Source organism: Saimiri boliviensis, chromosome 7, assembly GCF_048565385.1.
Source record: "Saimiri boliviensis isolate mSaiBol1 chromosome 7, mSaiBol1.pri, whole genome shotgun sequence".
Classification (NCBI taxonomy): Eukaryota; Metazoa; Chordata; class Mammalia; order Primates; family Cebidae; genus Saimiri; species Saimiri boliviensis.
Genome location: NC_133455.1, coordinates 32050202 through 32068395, shown reverse-complemented (window position 1 = coordinate 32068395; position 18194 = coordinate 32050202). Strand labels below are relative to the sequence as shown.

The following is an 18194-nucleotide window of genomic DNA, read 5'->3' as shown; positions in this document are numbered from 1 at the left end:
TATTCAAGATTGTCTTCACTGACCACTTCCCCTTACTCACCCACTCTTCCAAGGTCTCAGCTAACATCCCAGGGGACTGAACACTCTACAAACAAAATCAAGGCAATGAAAGTCTGGCATTTGAGAATATTTGAGTTTAGTTACCTATAGTCTTCCCTAGGTATCCCTAGACCAGATTAGTTTCTGGATAACCACCTCCCTCCCTGCCCTAGATACCAAAATGCTCAAGTCCCTTCTATGAAATGGCAAAGTGTACCTATGTGCATCCTTCCATATACTTTAAATAATCTCTAGATTACTTTCCTTCCCTCCTGCCTTCCTGCCTTCCTTCTATCTGTCTGTCCGTCCGTCCGTCCTTCCTTCCTTCCTTTCTTCCTTCCCATCCTTTCTCTCTCTCTCTCTCTCTCTCTCTTTCTTTCCTCCCCTCCTCTCCTCTCCTCTCTCCTCCCCTCCCCTCCCTTCTCTTAGAGTCTCTCTTTGTCACAAGACTGGAGTGCAGTGGCATGATCTTGGCTCACTGCAACCTCCACCTGCTGGTTCAAGTGATCCTCCTGCCTCAGCCTCCCAAGTAGCTGGGACTACAGGTGTGTATGACCACACCCAGCTAATTTTTTTGTAATTTTAGTAGAGACAGGGTTTCACCATGTTGGTCAGAATGGTTTTGATCTCTTGATCTCGTGATCTGCTCACCTTGGCCTCCCAAAGTACTGAGATTATAGGTGTGAGCCACCGAGTGCAGCCTAGATTATTTGTAATACCCAATACAATGTAAATGTTATGTAAATAGTTGTTACACTATATTTTAAATTTTGTTTTCCTTTATTATTATTGGTTTAATTGTAGTTTTTTTTTTCTGAATATTTTCTGTCCAAGGTTGGTTTAGTCCACAGTCATGAGACCTGCAGATAAGGAGCGCCGACTGTACTTTGGTACCTGTCCTGCCCACTCCCCACCACCCACTCCTCCCTTCATTTCTTTCTAGAACTGTTTACATTAGTGTCTACTGTGAGCTAGGCATTGTGATAGGCATGAAATAAGACAAACTCCTGGCCCTGCATTCAGGGGACAGATATGCAGACAGTTACAATGCATGTGAGTACGTCTTGGTGTAGGTATGTACCAGGTGCTAACAGAGTGCAGGGGAGGGACATGTGAGCTGAGGATTCTGGGCATGCTTCGTAAAGTTGGGAGTTGGCAATAATGGGATTTCTCCAGAAGGGTGATGGGTGAGCTGATCTTAGAAGAATATATGAGATTAGAGCTATGAAAGAGAGCATTTCAGACAAGAAGGAGCATTTTATTTTTTTTAAAGGAACTTACTACTTAGGATTAAATTGTAAGCACCAGCACGGTTTCATTTTCACCTTTTGGAGACCATTATTGGGGCTGTGTTCATCACGTCTTTGCTGTGAACCAACAACCCCAAATCTCAGTGGTTCACACCCAGAAACAATTGTCTTTTTGTTCAGGGGTTTTTCAAGCAGCTGTTGTTTGCCTGATATTGACTGGTATGAATGAGGCTTGGTCCAGGTTGCAGATCAGGATTGAGTTTGTTCTTGTGTCTCCTTCTGGGACCCATGGCTAGTTGGGACACATGCTTTTTATGATAACAGCAGAAGCAAAAGAGAAACAAGCCGAAACCACACAAGCACATTTCTGTTTTCATCTGTTTGCTAATATCCTTTGGCAAAAGCAAGTCATGATGGCCAAGTCCAAAACCAGTGGAGCAGGGAATACACTTTCTCTCTCTATTGGGAAGTACGAACAAGTCATGCAGCAGAGAGAATGGATGAAATATGAATCAGGGGCCATAATCTACTCTGCCACTGTGGTTTCCTGAAATGAAGTCCTTCTAATAGAATTCGGTAGCAGGGGGAAAAAAAAGGAGACTCTCACTCAGCCTCAGCAGCAGGAAAGAATTAAGTTACAAAAAGTCTGTAGAGAGTCTAGAGGAGGATTTGAAGGCGAGAAAGCACCAATAATCTAACTGCAGCACTTTATTTGAATTTAAGTAATGCTGGTCAAACATTCTTACATGCTCTTACCCTTTCTGATCTATAAATTCTGGTTTGGCATTTTGGTTTTTTTCAAAGCACTTAAATGCTCAGTTACTGTGGCTTTAGACATAATTGTAACAAAATTCCAAATGCCAACATCTTGGCAAAAAGTTCTTTCTGGCTTTGATGTGTTGGTACTGCCAGATTTTTGTGACATGCTGATGCTAATCTGTCAAATAGCCTGACACAAAGTGAGAAGAGAAATAAAAGGAAGCATGACAGGGCCAAGGACCTGGTGTGGTGGAGGATGGTTGGGCAGTAGCAAATCCTCTCATCAGCCCTACCGAGACTAAGCGACACCTTATCTTTAGGTCTCCAGGGTTGGTCGGGGTCGGGGGAGGGGGTCCTACGTGTGTGAGAGCTCATGCCACTCTCAGGAATGCACCTACCCTCAGTTACTCAACAGTTCTGATGCTTGAAGCCCCTCCAAACCTGTTTTCTCTGGGTTCACCTGAGCTCGCTTAACTAAGATAGCACAAATTCTGCCCCCCGCCCCCATAGGAACATGCCTAAGCTGATGTCAGATGAGGTGCTTCCTTTTCTGCATGTATTGCTGTGTGTTTGAGCTTCTTCCTCCCTCAGATGTGGGAGGGTATCAGTCTATTTTGTAAACATTTTGTAAAGTGTTATTTGAGCCAAATAAGAGAGGATATTAGAAAATATTAGAAAAGCTCCAGAAAGTTTGGGAAAGTAAATTCAGACCTGAGAATAACCAAGAGAGTTCCCATCTTTCTTCTGGTCAGTGTTCTAAGAAGGTGAAGCACTGTATTTACCCTTCAGTTTGTAGTTAAAGAGGAAACTAGAAATAAATACTCCCCTCTACAAGGTTTTTCCCCCCTTAATTAAGAATAGATGAGTCTTATGTTTTGTGTGTGGTGGTGACATTCAAAACATAGTTTTTCAGTGTTTTGAAAAGTAATTTACCTAAGAAATGACAAGAAGAGTAATGCAACACATAGACAGCATTGCTGCGAGTTGTAAAACATTGACAGAACGACAAATGTTCCTGTGGCATAGAGTCCTTCTGAATCACAGAAATGACATTTGGATGAAAGCAAATCGTTTTTACACAGGCACACTGCTAACTGTGCAATGAAGCCAGAAATAGTGCACCTTGGAAGTGGGCCAGAGAAAAAGAACACCTAAGAATTTTGTTATTCAGAAAAATTCTCACTTTTTAGGCAGGATTTTTGAGGAGTAAAGAAAATATTTGAGAGCCTTAAAGACAATCTGAGCTCTGATTTTTATTTATTAAAATATGATTCATTCATTGTGATTCCATGAACTCATCAAGTGTCTCGAGAGAAAACTCGGACCAAGCAGGAAATGTAGGCTTGATGTTTAGGAGACAGAGTAAAGTGGGAGGCGTGACTTGGGGAGCTGATCACATAGAGATTATAGATGGAGATATGGAGTGCATAAGATTCCCCAAGGATAGACAGGATGGAGAGAAGAAAAGGCCAAAACCAAAACTTTGGAAAATGCCCACTGTGGTGGGCTGATAATGGCTGCCAAATATCTGTCCACATTCTAATTCCCAGAACCTGGCAATGTTACCTTTTTGGAGAAAGAGTCTTTGCATATGTGATTTTGTTAAGGATCTTGAGATAGGGAGATTATCCTCAATTATCCAGGTGGTCCCTAAATGTCATAACCGGTATCCTTATAAGAGAGAGGCAGAGGGAGATTAGATACAAACACTAAGAAGGTACTATAATGACAGAGACAGATTGGAGTGATGTTATCACAAGGCAAGGAACCCCAAGGAATGCTGGCACCCATGAGAGGCTGAAGGAGGCAAGGAGTGGATTCTCCCCCAGAGCTTCTATCTTTGCTTTTCTGAGTCTTGATGGGTCTACAGGTGTTCAGCTTGCACTTCTGTGGAACATACAGCAGTGCACAGAGCCCTGCTGACACTGTGGTGTGGGACACTTGTGAGATGATAAAATCCTGTGAGATGATAAAACCGTGTTTGAACCCATCCTGTTTGTGGTGATTTGTTTCATCAGGCTTTGGAAACTAATACACTCACTTCTGGGAACAGGAACAAAAAGAATTTTAAAAGGTAAGGGGAGGTGGCAAGAAGCTTAAGTGTCATGAAAATGAAAGCCAAAGCAAGAGCTTAAAAACAGATGAGCTGGGCCGGGCGCGGTGGCTCAAGCCTGTAATCCCAGCACTTTGGGAGGCCGAGGCGGGTGGATCACGAGGTCAAGAGATCGAGACCATCCTGGTCAACATGGTGAAACCCTGTCTCTACTAAAAAAAAATACAAAAAAATTAGCTGGGCATGGTGGCACGTGCCTATAATCCCAGCTACTCAGGAGGCTGAGGCAGGAGAATTGCCTGAACCCAGGAGGCGGAGGTTGCGGTAAGCCAAGATTGTGCCATTGCACTCCAGCCTGGGTAACAAGAGCGAAACTCCGTCTCAAAAAAAAAAAAAAAAAATGGTGTAGATGCTAGAGCCTTAATGGGTAAAAACAAAGACGAAGGAGAATCATTGACATGATAGAAGCTAATGATGGCAGCTAACTTGTACTGAGCACCCATTATGCTGGACACTGGCATAAGCACTCTATAGGTATAAACTCAATTCCCACAAAACCCTCTGAGGTATGAATTATTGTTATACTATTTTACAGGTGAAAAAACTGAGGCAAAAAAGTAAATAAATGCATTAACTAACATAGGTAGTAAATGGTGTGGTCAAGAACTCCATAGTAAGAATTATGTGAGCCCAGAATTCTGACTACAGCTTCCACATTTTAAATACCACTCTGTACTAACCTCACCTTATTCCCCAAGGTGTATGTTTCCCAAGGTTCTGACTTTAGGTATTTTATAAAGTAAGGTAGATTCTGTGTCTCAAGAGGAAAAGGATTTTAGTAACTGTGATTTGAGGGTGGAAAGGAGGATTAGAAACTTTATATCACCTGGGCACCGTCTTCTCAGCTGAGTGGGAGAGGAAGCTCTCTGACGAGGCTGAGAGAGGCAGCTAAGTTTCCAGCCTCAAGGAGCCTAGGAAAGACTGTGAGGATACAGTAAAACAGGAATCACTAAATGAAAAACTTTCTACACAGGTAAGCATGCTCAGTGCCATTTCCTTGACTGGCTTTTGGCACTGTGCCCTGTTTATACCCAAGGTGTCTGCACCATGTAATGTGCAAAGTGCATAGGGAAAAGGGACTGAAGGGGGATCATCACCCCACACCTGCCCTATGGAAACTACTTTATTCAGAGATGAGGAAGGAATCAGAAAAGTGCACAATATGACCTTTGCCATTAGAGACTCTTGAACGTTTGAGAAATGGACCATCCATATACTGGCAGATGAATGAGTGTTCAAGGGCATTGCATGATAAAGGGCTGATTGCAAGATTAGAGACTGAAGTGTTGACTGGAGTGGGTGAGAGGAACTGAAGTTTGTCAAGGGGAAGGTACAGCTCTAGCTAGTTCTTACTAAGGTCTTTGATGGTCACTAAGGTCTTTGATGATCAAGAATCAGGAGCCAAGCATGGGAGAGAGAAGAAACAGGTGGTTAAGAGCTTAGGTCAAAGGACTCCTAACATTCTGTACCTTCCAATCTATTCCTCTTCTCCCCGCAAGGATAAATTTCTGTAAGTTAGGGTTCAGAACCACTACAGGTTAAAAACAATTAGTGTTCATATTGGTACTGAATCCATTAGACTGCATGGCCTAGTGGAAAAAGGCAAGGTTAAAATATCAGTTAATCACTTTGTTGTGTGACCTTGGTCAAGTAACTTCTTAAGCCTCAGATTTCCCATTGGTAAAATGCAGATACCAATTCTCTGTCTTTTATGGCTGTGCTGAGGCATTAATGGGATAATGATCAATATCTAATGTAGTACCTGACATTTAATAGATAATTAGTGTCAACAATTTTTTCTAGACTAAGAACAAATTGGATGATGCAATTTATTGGCTGACAATTCATTTTTAAAGATGTGACTTCAGAATGTTCTATAAATGCTAACATTTTCAAATGTCTGGAGTATATTTTCTGTCTTGCAAACTAATTATTTACAAATCTTTCTCTCATTGACTTAGCCCTTGTGTGAGGAGAGCTCTCTTAGGCTAGGCCTTTTATCTGTACTTTGAGGATGCTTAGTTTCCAGAGAAAGAACATGAATTTTTTTCTCAGGCATTAAAGATTCCTTCCAAATTTCCATGTAACATACCCAGTTTCCTCATATCTATCTTCTCCTGGAAATATTCTTGATTTGTTTTATTTTTAACACTTTGCTATGATCTACATTATTATATTTTTAAAATACAAATTCAAGTACCTATCTCATTTATTTCCATGATATAATTTCAATTCTCATTTACATCATTTTGTGCTTCCTTAAGAAAAGTTATATAAAAGCTAGAAGTGCTGTGCTGAGTCAGAATCCTGTTCTCTTCAGCCCAATAATCCTCTGCAGAAAGGAAAAGAAGAAATGTTTTCAGGAGAGCTGTCTATTTCATATTTGCTGACTGAGAGTGCATGTATCATCTGATATTGACTTCAAATGTCTCTCCCCTTCCCTTCATCTGTCACCTACAAATCAGTTTGCATTCTTCTGGAGTTTTGATGGGTCTATATATGTTCATGGAAATGGAGAACATGCACCAGTGGCACAGAGCATGGTGGAGTGGTGTCTGCCCTACTTGTAGAGTGAGACCTCTGGGAGTAGAAGGCTCACACTTGCCCAGGGACCTGAGCAAAAGAGCAGGGCATGCTTGGCCTGGGGCAGCCTGCCAGCCTATCTCCAAGGGGCCACCCAGCATGGCAGTTCTAACCTGGGTGAATCTCCTGAGACCAAGGCTCAGGCTCACAGCATTATAGGCTTAGAAACTCATACCAAGCAATTCATGTGGAGGTAGAAGTGTGAAAGCTCAGGTTGTCCATCTGTTAGCTCACACTGAGAACCCTGGCTACCAGGCAGACAGGAACACTAGTGTGAAAACTCTCTTCCTGTACTGGAAGCCAAATCCTAATCCATAGGTTATCTGGTGAGCACTGTTGGAATGAGGGTAGTTAAATGGATAAAGGAGAGTAAAATCATGTATGTCAGGACTGTCTTCTATGCAATTGGAATTCTTGAACTTTGAGCCTGTTTCTTGGATGAGCACTGCCTACGTGTGTTACACTGTTTGCTTTTCTGGCTGACCAAGCCCTGGTCTGATTTGAGTCATCCTTCCTTAAGATTCGCTAGAATTCACAAGTTGGCCCAGGTCATATCCCGTTTTTCCCCTGGGAAAATTTAAGGTGATCCTTCCTACCTTTAATATGACTTATGACTGCTATTTTGCAGTTTACCTCTTAGCAGGCTTGTTATTTTCCTTGTTTCTGGGTTTTTGGTAGACTTTGTATTGTAATTCTAAAATTATTTTTTAATTCTCTTTTATTGATATTTCTTAGCAAGAATTCTTCTGTATAGTGAAGAACTTTCCCTGATCAACTAATAAAAAAACGGTTAGTAAAGGAAAGGCAGGATAAATGCTTGCTTTATTCCCTTTATTAATTCTCTGAATGATAAATCGGTATCTTAGGAACCTCTGATGGTGATCAATGAGTGTTTTTTTAAATAATGCACATTGAACTCACCATTTCTTTATACAGCTGATATGAATTAGTAGATGGAGACCATATTAATGACGTAATCTATGTAAGCCAATGTAATCGCTACTGCTTTTGAGAAGATTGACACGATGTCTGGAAATTGCTTTAAATACTCCAGCATCTAAAAAGCAAACCAATAACAAAGGGAGTGGGATCGATGAAAAAAGATTGGAAAAGTCTTGATATTTATTGACGTTGTTTGATGAGTACACAGAGTTCATTATGCTATTCATTTTGCTTTTCACATGTTTGAAATATTCTGAATAAAATAGTTCTCAAGATGCATATAATTCCAAGATTATCAAAGTGTAAATGTAAGTTCAGCCAACTTTTGCCTATCAGTGAATCTTGTGGAGAAAGTTCCTGATTTTTATAGAAATTCCAGATACCCCAACAGTAGTTCCTAAGCCCTATTGCTTTGGCAACAGCATGCTAAATATTTGCATATTTCCCTAGCATTTTAGAGAGAAGCTTTATAAGAATTTTCAGATTTAACTTATTGGATCTTGGTTCATAAAGGTTTTGTCTTGGTAACTAAGGATGTCTACTTTTGAGTGACACATACCTTATGAATTTGAAACATGGTTGCTTCTGCTCTCTGGACTTCATACCAGAGTGTAACAGCCTTTTAGGCATTCTGAAGTGACTTCTTCAGTCTAATGGTGCCATTTCTCATTCCAGGTTTAAGTTTATCTATTCATGGGGCTGAAAAGCGTTTGCAAATCTATCAACGGCGAAGTGTGGCAAGCCGCCCAGCGTCACGTCGTCACTTGCCTGTTGTCAGGCATTCCTCGCTCCCACCAGGCAGAAGGTCAATAAAAATGGAGGCGAGCTCTTCTGGAATCACTAATGGAAAAACCAAAGTCTTCCACCCAGGTGATGCATGGGGAAGTTCAACAGGGACCCATTTCAACAGCAACCTGACCACAGCCTGCACTGTAGTTTTATTATGTAATTATGCCATACTTTCAGCTAAGCTTGCTTTTGTTAGGAGTCTTGTTCGATTTCCCCTTCTTTTCACCTAAGTCAGTGATAAATATCACTAAGACAAATAAAAGGGGAGAGAGCTTAATGGATCAGAGAAGGTAGAGACTATGTGCGCAGTGGTAGAGTCTAAATGAGAATTGGAGTGCATAAACTCTTGCTCAGTTCATGAAAGCTCATTATATAATAAAACAAAATAGAGACTTGGCCATTTTCCTGATAATTTGTCCTAAGATGACTCAGGAAAAAAAAATCACCCACTTTGAAACCTTGGTTATCTGTGTTGGCTTGCCCACATCCTCCTGAGGTCAGGATAGAAGAATGGAGTCATTACATTGTTTTAAACCTTCTGGGAAGCATCTGTGATCTCTTTCAAATGTTAAAATGATTCTACATTAAAGGAAGTAAAATCATGTGCTTATTTGGGGAAAAATCTCATTTAAGTATTCATTCATTTATCGAACAAATATTGAGTGCCTGCTACATGCTAGGCATCGTTTTGGGTTCAAGGAAATATCAGTGACCAAGGCAATGTTCCTGCAAAGTGACTTTATGGAAACAACAAATTGGAGAGAATTCATAAGTCATTTAGAACAACTCTTACGCGATCTGAATTCCCTTCTGTAATGTCCTGATGTGTGGCCACGCAGCTGCTACTGAAGCCAGATCTCCATCTCTAGCCATGTCACACCATCTTCTCCCTCTTAGCATGTAACGTGGTTTCCTAACCCACCAAGAAACACCAGTCCCATTGGGCATGAATTGCTGGAGGTCCCTTATCCTCTCTCTTCAAATATATTGCTCTTTGCCCATCCTTCCTCACTTTCCCCCAGTTTTCAGAAGAGGAGAGGCCTCCCAGTGTCCTTGACCAAGCCTTCACCCATGTCCTTTAGCCAGGGTCACCTCACCTCTCCTGGAGCTTGCTCAGAAGAATGCGTCCTCTTGTTTTCATCTCTTTCACCCTTCCACGCTGCTGGCTGATTACACTCAGTCTATGAAAAGGCTCAAGCTTCTACATTTTGATCATTTGACACTATATCCTTTTCTCTCTTCTGCCACTTTTCCCTCCTCCCTTCCAAGCCAAATTTCTGAAAGAATAATTTACTTTTGATTGATCTGTTCTGTCGAGAGCAACCAACATAGTCTGGTTCCTAGCACTTCCACTCCATCCTGGCTGTTTTTGAGGCCCTTAGTGACCTCCTTTTATCTCAATATAATTGGTGCTTACCAGATTTTCTTGATGCACCGGACCACGGGGAACCCACTTGTTCCCCAAACACTGATCTCTTGGCTTCCGTAACAGTCTCAGGGTTCTCCTCTTATCTGTCTCGCATGTACCTTTCCTGGTTTCCCCCACTCCAGCATCTCTCTCCTCCTCTTGCCTTCTATCCCAGCATGTACCAAATCTGGAATGATTCATTTCTACCCCTGACCAGTTACTGTGCTTGTTCTACTGATTACAGGGTCCAATTCAAACTTCTTAGCATGTTAGAAACAAATGCCTTTTGTGATCCTGCTCCTGCAGTTTTTCACCCTTCATTTGTTTGTCCTCTTCTTCCTTAGACTTTATTACTATAGTGCATCAACCAGGGTTCAATCAGAAAAGCAAAACCAGTAGAAAGTATGTACTAGAGATTAATTACAAAGAATTGACTTTCATTGTTGGGGATGGCTATGCAACTTTGAATTCATAGGGCAGGCTATCTGCAAGGGCAGGCTGGAACTCTTGGGCACAGCTCTTAAAAGCTTCAGCTCTGCTTTTTTTTTTTTTTTTTTTTTTTGAGACGGAGTTTCGCTCTTGTTACCCAGGCTGGAGTGCAATGGCGCGATCTCGGCTCACCGCAACCTCCGCCTCCTGGGTTCAGGCAATTCTCCTGCCTCAGCCTCCTGAGTAGCTGGGATTACAGGCACACGCCACCATGCCCAGCTAATTTTTTGTATTTTTAGTAGAGACGGGGTTTCACCATGTTGACCAGGATGGTCTTGATCTCTCAACCTCGTGATCCACCCGCCTCGGCCTCCCAAAGTGCTGGGATTACAGGCTTGAGCCACCGCGCCCGGCCAGCTCTGCTTTTAAGGCCTTTCAACTGACCTAGATTATTGAGGAGAATCTCCTTTACATAAAGTCAGCTGATTATGAACTTTAATTGCATCTACAAAACACCACAACAACACTAGATTGGTACTTATTGAATTACCGGAGACTGTAGCTTGGTCAAGTTGGCTCATCAAATATACCATAACATCTGGTTATATCAATGTGCTTTCACTTCTCTAAACATGTGATGCCATTTCATGACTCCTAGCCTTTGCTTCTGCTGTTCTTTCTTCCCAGGATGCCCTGGTTTTGCTTTGTTATCTTTGAACATGTTGAAATTACTTGTCTATCTGTCCACCAAAAGCTCTTTAAGGGCAGGGATTCTGGATTATTTATCTTTATACTTCCAATAAGTATTTGTAGGGTAGGACTTAAAAAAACCTTCATTAGCTGTGTTTTAGACTACTACAATAGCTTCTGAATTTTTCTGCCTGCCTTTCTTTCAACAAGTACTTGAGTTACATCGGTAAACAAAGCAGACAAAAGTCCCTGCCCTTGGGGAGTTCACATAGTAACTTCGAGAGATAATAAATAAATAATTATATTAAATAGACAAACTGTGTGATCTACATTATGGTTATATGTAACTATATTATAATTATATATAAGTTATATATAACATATAGTGTTTAAGAAAAGAATAAGTATTATGGATAAAAGAAAAAGTAGGAGAACCAGGTGGTGGGAAGAGGGTAGCATGTTGCCATTTTAGATATGGTGGTCAGGGTAGACTGAGTCATGAAGGTGTGTAATCACAAACTAGACATTTCCGGGACAGCCATGTGGATGTCTGAGCAACTTCATTCCAGCAGAGGGACAGTTAGTGGACAGGTTGTAAGGTAAGACTGAGTCTGGCAGTTTGAAGAACAGCATGGGGGCTCCTGAACTTGGAGTGGAGTGAGTGAGGTGGGGAATCATCTCAGTGAGGTCACAGGGACCAGACGGGACTGACGGGCAGGACCTTATAGGACATGTAAGGACTTTGAGCCCTGTGTGAAGTGGGAGCTCTTCCAGGGTTTTGAGCAAAAGAATCCCATAATTTAATTTATATTTTAACAGGATGTAATATAGACTATGGAGAGAGTAGATTATAGGAGGCGAGGATAAAAGGAGAAAGGTCAGATAGGAGGCCTCCAGAATGATCCAGTGGAGAAATGATAGTAATTCTGACTAGAAGTGGCAGAAGTGATGGTGAGAATTTAGAGTCTAGATATATTTTAAAGCTGGGCCAACAAAATAGCCTAATGGATTGGATGTAGGGTAAGAGAGAAAAAAGAGCTAAGGATAACTGCAAAGTGTTTTGGCCTGAGTAAAATCAGCTGAGATGGTGAAGGCTGCAAGAGAAGCAGATTTGGTGGGTTTGAGGTCAGAAGTTTGACTACAGATGTGATAATATTGAGAGCTGGCAAGATCTTATGGGTGGTAGTTTGACCTCCATGTCCAGAGTTTGAAAGGTGATTGGTCTGTGAAAGAGATATAAAACTAATAGTTGTTGACATATATGTGCTATTTAAAGCCATGAGATTGAAAGAGATGACCAAGGGAAGAAGTATAAATGGAAAAGGGGGAGCATCAAGGGCTGAGATCTAGGACACTCCAATGGTAAAGGGTCAAATAGGACATGACCCATCAGCAAAGAAGGCCAAGAAAGAACCACCAGCAAAGATGGAGAAAACCCAGAAGTGCCACATCTTGGAAATACAAAAGTTTATCGAGAAGAGAAGAATGGTTTTCTAAGTTAAATGTTGCTGAAAGTCAAATCAGATGAGGACTGAGAATTAGCCATTGATTTTCGTAAAGTGGAGGTCAATGGCAATTTTGATAAAAGCCATTTTAGTGGAGTGGTGGGGATGAAACCCTGATTGAAGTGGATTTAAGGGAGATGAGAGGATATAAATTAGATGCTCTGAATATAGGCAACTTTTTTGAGCAGTTTTGTTGTGAAGGGTAGTGAAGAAATAGGGCAGCAGCTGGAGGAGAAGGTCAAGAGTTTCTTTTAAAAATAGCAGCTTTCCAGCAGATAATTTATGGTGTTCGAGAGAGGGGATAGTTTGTGATGTGGGCATCAGTGAGAAGATGAGAGCTATGCACAATAGGACCATGGATAGTTTGTCTGTGGTAACTGGTGGGAAGGAGGAGTAGGCAGATATTGGCAGGTATGCTAACGGTCTAATAAGTTATTTTCTTATGGTGTCAGTTTAATCTTTATTGTGGAAAGCAAGGTCATCTCAGAGAATGAGAATGGAATCACAGGGAGAAAGAGAAAGAAAGATATGGAGAGGAAAATATGTTTGCCAACTCACATTAAAGGGCATTTGAGATTCATAGTCCTGAAATTAAAGTGGGACCAGTTATCATCATTGTGTATTTCTTTAATTTTGTGTAGCTACATGAGTAAAGCCGTAGAGTTGGTGGCGAGTTGGATTTGAACAGGATTGTGGTTTTGCCAAGGAAATAGGAAAAGAGAGAAAGGGAATTGAAGGTGCATGAAAGGGAGTGATGATAGTGATTCATTTTGTGATTTGGTAAAGAGGAGACAAAAACATCAAGGGAATGAGGAATAGTGAAAAGTTGGTAGGATCAATCAGTTGAAGTTCCCAGAGGGTTCAAAAAAGTGTTAGGGTTACGATAATAGAAGGAGGATCTGCAAGGATAAGAGAGGTGGTAATAGAATGGATTGTGTAGCACTAATATTGTGGCATGTATCTTAATAACATTTGTTTAATTTTATTATAGTAATATCAGCACAAGATGTTGTTACTGGTAATGATAAAGTCTAGACCAAGGTAAGAAATAAGAAACTGTAAAGGATAGAGGGCAAGATCATTGAATGAAAATATTCCTAGGGACTGAGAGGCCAAGATGTGGAAGGGATCATTTATATATATATGCAAATGAAATAGTCAAGAATTGAGTAGTTTTGGGAAGAATGATAAGCCAGGCATTAACTTTGTTGAGAAATAAGAGAACATGACCTGGCAGGTAGCAGGAGAGTACAAAGACAAAGGGTAGAAGATGATGTTATATAATAACCTGAGATTCAAGGCTGAAGGTGTTTAGGCAAGAGAGAAGAATGCTGAAGGTGGATTTGAGACTCAAGTAAGATACCTACTCCTCCTTCAGATGCATTGGTGCCAGGACTATTGGAGAAAAACAGTTCTTTTTTTTATTGCATTTTAGGTTTTGGGGTACATGTGAAGAACATGCAAGATTGTTGCATAGGTACACACATGGCAGTGTGGTTTGCTGCCTTCCTTCCCCTCACCTGTATCTGTCATTTCTCCCCATGCTATCTCTTCCCACCTCCCCACCCCCATCCCTCCCCCATTTCCCCCCAACAGACCCCAGTGTGTAGTGCTCCCCTCCCTGTGTCCATGTGTTCTCATTGTTCAACACACGCCTATGAGTGAGAACATGCGGTGTTTGATTTTCTGCTCTTGTGTCATTTTGCTGAGAATGATGGTTTCCAGGTTCATCCATATCCCTAAAAAGGACACGAACTCATCGTTTTTGATGGCTGCGTAATATTCCATGGTGTATATGTACCACATTTTCCCTATCCAGTCTATCATCGATGGGCATTTGGGTTGGTTCCAGGTCTTTGCTATTGTAAACAGTGCTGCAATGAACATTTGTGTGCATGTGTCCTTATAGTAGAATGATTTATAATCCTTTGGATATATACCCAGTAATGGGATTGCTGGGTCAAATGAGATTTCTATTTTTAGGTCATTGAGGAATCGCCACACTATCTTCCACAATGGTTGAATTAATTTACACTCCCACCAACAGTGTAAAAGTGTTCCTATTTCTCCACATCCTCTCCAGCATCTGTTGTCTCCAGATTTTTTCATGATCGCCATTTTAACTGGTGTGAGATGGTATCTCAATGTGGTTTTGATTTGCATTTCTCTAATGACCAGTGATGATGAGCATTTTTTCATATGTTTGTTGGTCTCCTGTATGTCTTGTTTTGTAAAGTGTCTGTTCATATCCTTTGCCCAGTTTTGAATGGGCTTGTTTGTTTTTTTCTTGTAGATCTGTTTTAGTTCTTTGTAGATTCTGGATATCAGCCCCTTGTCAGATGGGTAGACTGCAAGAATTTTTTCCCATTCTGTTGGTTGCCAATTCACTCTACTGACTATTTCTTTTGCTGTGCAGAAGCTGTGGAGTTTGATTAGGTCCCGTTTGTCTATTTTGGCTTTTGTTGCCATTGCTTTTGGCATTTTGGTCATGAAGTCCTTGCCTACGCCTATGTCCTGAATGGTTTTGCCTAGATTTTCTTCTAGGGTTTTTGTGGTGTTAGGTATGATGTTTAAGTCTTTAATCCATCTGGAGTTAATTAGAGCCCGCATAGCCAAGTCAATTCTAAGCAAAAAGAACAAAGCAGGATGCATCACACTACTGGACTTCAGACTATACTACAAGGCTACAGTAATCAAAACAGCATGGTACTGGTACCAAAACAGAGATAGAGACCAATGGAACAGAACAGAGGCCTCAGAGGAAATACAACATATCTACAACCATCCAATCTTCAACAAACCTGACAAAAACAAGCAATGGGGAAAGGACTCCCTATTTAATAAATGGTGTTGGGAAAACTGGCTAGCCATGTGCAGAAAGCAAAAACAGGACCCCTTCCTGACACCTTACACCAAAATTAACTAGAGAAAAACAGTTCTATGTGAACGAGCCACAGGGAAGCAGTGACTTCTGGGAGGATCGAGGTTTTCCGTAGAGCAAGAAGGTGAATGGAGCAATCTGAGAAGAGACTGACGATGTTCAGAGAATTCTGGAGAGCCCAGTGGAAGGTTTTAGATGTTGGATAATTGTCTTCAGTGGTTCTCTCTTATTTAATTAACCCAGGTTCTCCTCTGGAGAAGATAATTGGTATCATCCCTCCTCTTCTACAATCGTTATGGCTATCCAGAGGAAAGCATAGCCTTGTGAGCCCGGCTTTTGAAGCCCTCTCCAGTTTACCCTCTCCCTGCTTGCCCAGGCTCATCTCGTTTTACACTGCCATCACCCATATTATTCAGCTTCAGCCATCCACAGCTTTTTACTATTTCTTAAGTAGGCTTTTACTCTTCCACTTCTTTGCCATTGCTCAAATTCCTCTCTTATCTTGGAATATCCCTTCCCCTAATAAATGTCTGCTAGACCTTCTCATTCTTGAAAATGTAACTCAAATTCTACTTCCTCCAAGAAGCTTTCTAGATCTCATAGTCAGAATTGTTCCCCCACTTCCCTCTGCTTCCACAGAACTTAGAAGCCTTTTCAAAGTCCATCTGTTTCTATGGTCTTACAGTTCTCCCAGAAGGCAGGAACTTTCCTCAATTCATCTTTGTATCTTCTTTCTCTCCTAACATCATATATTGTCCTGAGTAGGTTCTTAATAAAAAATTATGTGTTGTTTGTCAAAATCTGTTCTACTCACCAGATATAGGTTTGCATTCTGAAGTTATATGGCATAAATCTTACTATTCTTTCTTATGACAATCCCTCAGTTGTTAAAAAAAAAATCTTCTCCTTAGCTATTTTCCAGCTGAAACATTTCCTAGTGTCTTCAGTGCTTCCTTGAATTATATGGTATTCAATTTCTTTACCATTGTACCCTCTCTGCTCTTAAAAATATTCTTGTTTAATTGCAATCACTTTGAAAATGCAGTGCTCAGAATTGAGTATTCTGTTAAAGTCAGATGCAGGCAGTGTAGATTCAGTCTATCCTTTCCTTTATTGATATCCTGTGGTGATATTACTATAATACAATTAAATAAATATTAGTAAGATATATCCTAATGGTGTTTTATCAGTGTGGGCTAATTATCTCTCAAGTCTCTACCCTCCCCTTAAAAACATGTCACTTTACTTATCTACCCATCAGTTTATCAAAGATCTTTAAACCCTACATATGTCACGTATTGCTTGAAAATATAAATAAAGTCAATCCTTTAGCCTAGAATTATAATTAAGAAAAAAATATATTAAGTTACAATTAGAAACTTGTTATTTTAAAAAAGTGTTTTTAAAGCTCACATTATTCTGGCAAGGTAGCATGTGATTTCAGTTCCATTCTCTTTATTTTTAGTGTACTTGCACAAATACATCATAGTTCTCTGTTGGGAGATATGGAAGAGCTCTCAAACTGAGTTTCTTATTTGCAGTGAGTCATACATCTTAGAAGCAGCTTGGGCAATTTAGTCATATCAAGGCCTATTAAGTCATCCATCTATTTTTTACAAAGTTAATAATCCCAGTTCTCAAAGTGCTCTCTAAAGGCTCTCAGACTGGTTACTAAGTACAAAAAGAGAGAACTTGGGAGTCTTGTAGATTTTCTGTGCCATCTGCCTGAACAATTTGTTTGTTTATCCCCCTTTGAGTTTACAAACATTTCTGAGTGCCTACTATTTACTACCAAGTGTTTATTGGGAAAATACCCTCCTTGGAGTATTTTGAAATGGTGCAGAACTCTATTAAACAAGGGTCTTAAGGCACTCAGTTGTGTTCAAGAGAGACAATCAATCAGGGTTCTTTGTTCCCCAAAAGAGAAACCAATCATTTAATCCAAACAAAGAAGGAGTTTAAATTTGAAGAATGTGGAAGGAAAACCTAAAGAGCCAGTCTTGGAAAAGGAATAGAGAAATCAAGAATATCTATTTGATTAGAATAGAATATCTTCTATTTGACTATATGGAAGGAATGAATTCTTACCAGTTTTCCTAGTTTTGTAGCATTTGGCTCAAGTTTGGAAGATTTGGGAGGACAGTTCTATTGGCCATATACCTTTCCCTTGGTTGGATAGACAGTGATGAGACAAAGGATAGGACAGAAGACTTCTCCCTTTAGCCTTCATAGTGGGAGAGAAGGACCCCTTTATTTCTTCTGCCACCTTGACTGCACACAGCCAGGGAGTGGGACTTCCCCAAAAGGAAATAGGGTGATGTTAGGAAACAGCTGTAGGTGGAAGAATGCCCATTACAGGGACATGTGCTTAACCTGCTATGATAGAAGTCAAACTGTTTTAAGGGCTGGACCAGAGAAATAAATAAGGTTTTGGGAGCATAACCTTATTATGCTGAGGAGAATTTAGAAGGACTCAAAAGACATATGGTCTACCAATTTGACTTTGAAGGTCAACTAGGATATCAACAGGAGGAAGAGGTATGACCACGCAGAGGCAGGAAAGAGCATAATAAGAATAGTGCATTATACTGGTTCTGAACGCAAGCTTTGTCATTAGGTGTTTAAAAGCTAGATATGTCACTTGATGGCTATTACAGCCTTGGACGAATTACCTAATTTCTCTGAATCTTAGTTTCTTTATTGGTAAAATGAGAAATTAATACCTATCCTGTAGTATTAAGGCTGCCAAATTAGATACAGTGTTCCCAATTAAATTCAAATTTCAGGTAAACCAATATTTTAAAAG

The 18194-nt window shown here is 40.5% G+C and overlaps 1 protein-coding gene across 5 annotated transcripts in view; it reads left to right on the top strand.

The window, feature by feature from the left end:
• The window catches only part of ANO4 (anoctamin 4), a 390977-nt gene that overhangs the window by 172605 nt on the left and 200178 nt on the right, over positions 1-18194 (top strand). For all 5 annotated transcript variants that reach the window (XM_074402350.1, XM_010340214.3, XM_074402349.1 and 2 more), the window contains one exon: positions 8362-8556. In XM_074402350.1, the coding sequence (XP_074258451.1) occupies positions 8502-8556 (55 nt within the window). In that variant the 5' untranslated portion in view covers positions 8362-8501. The remainder of the gene's footprint in view (positions 1-8361; positions 8557-18194) is intronic.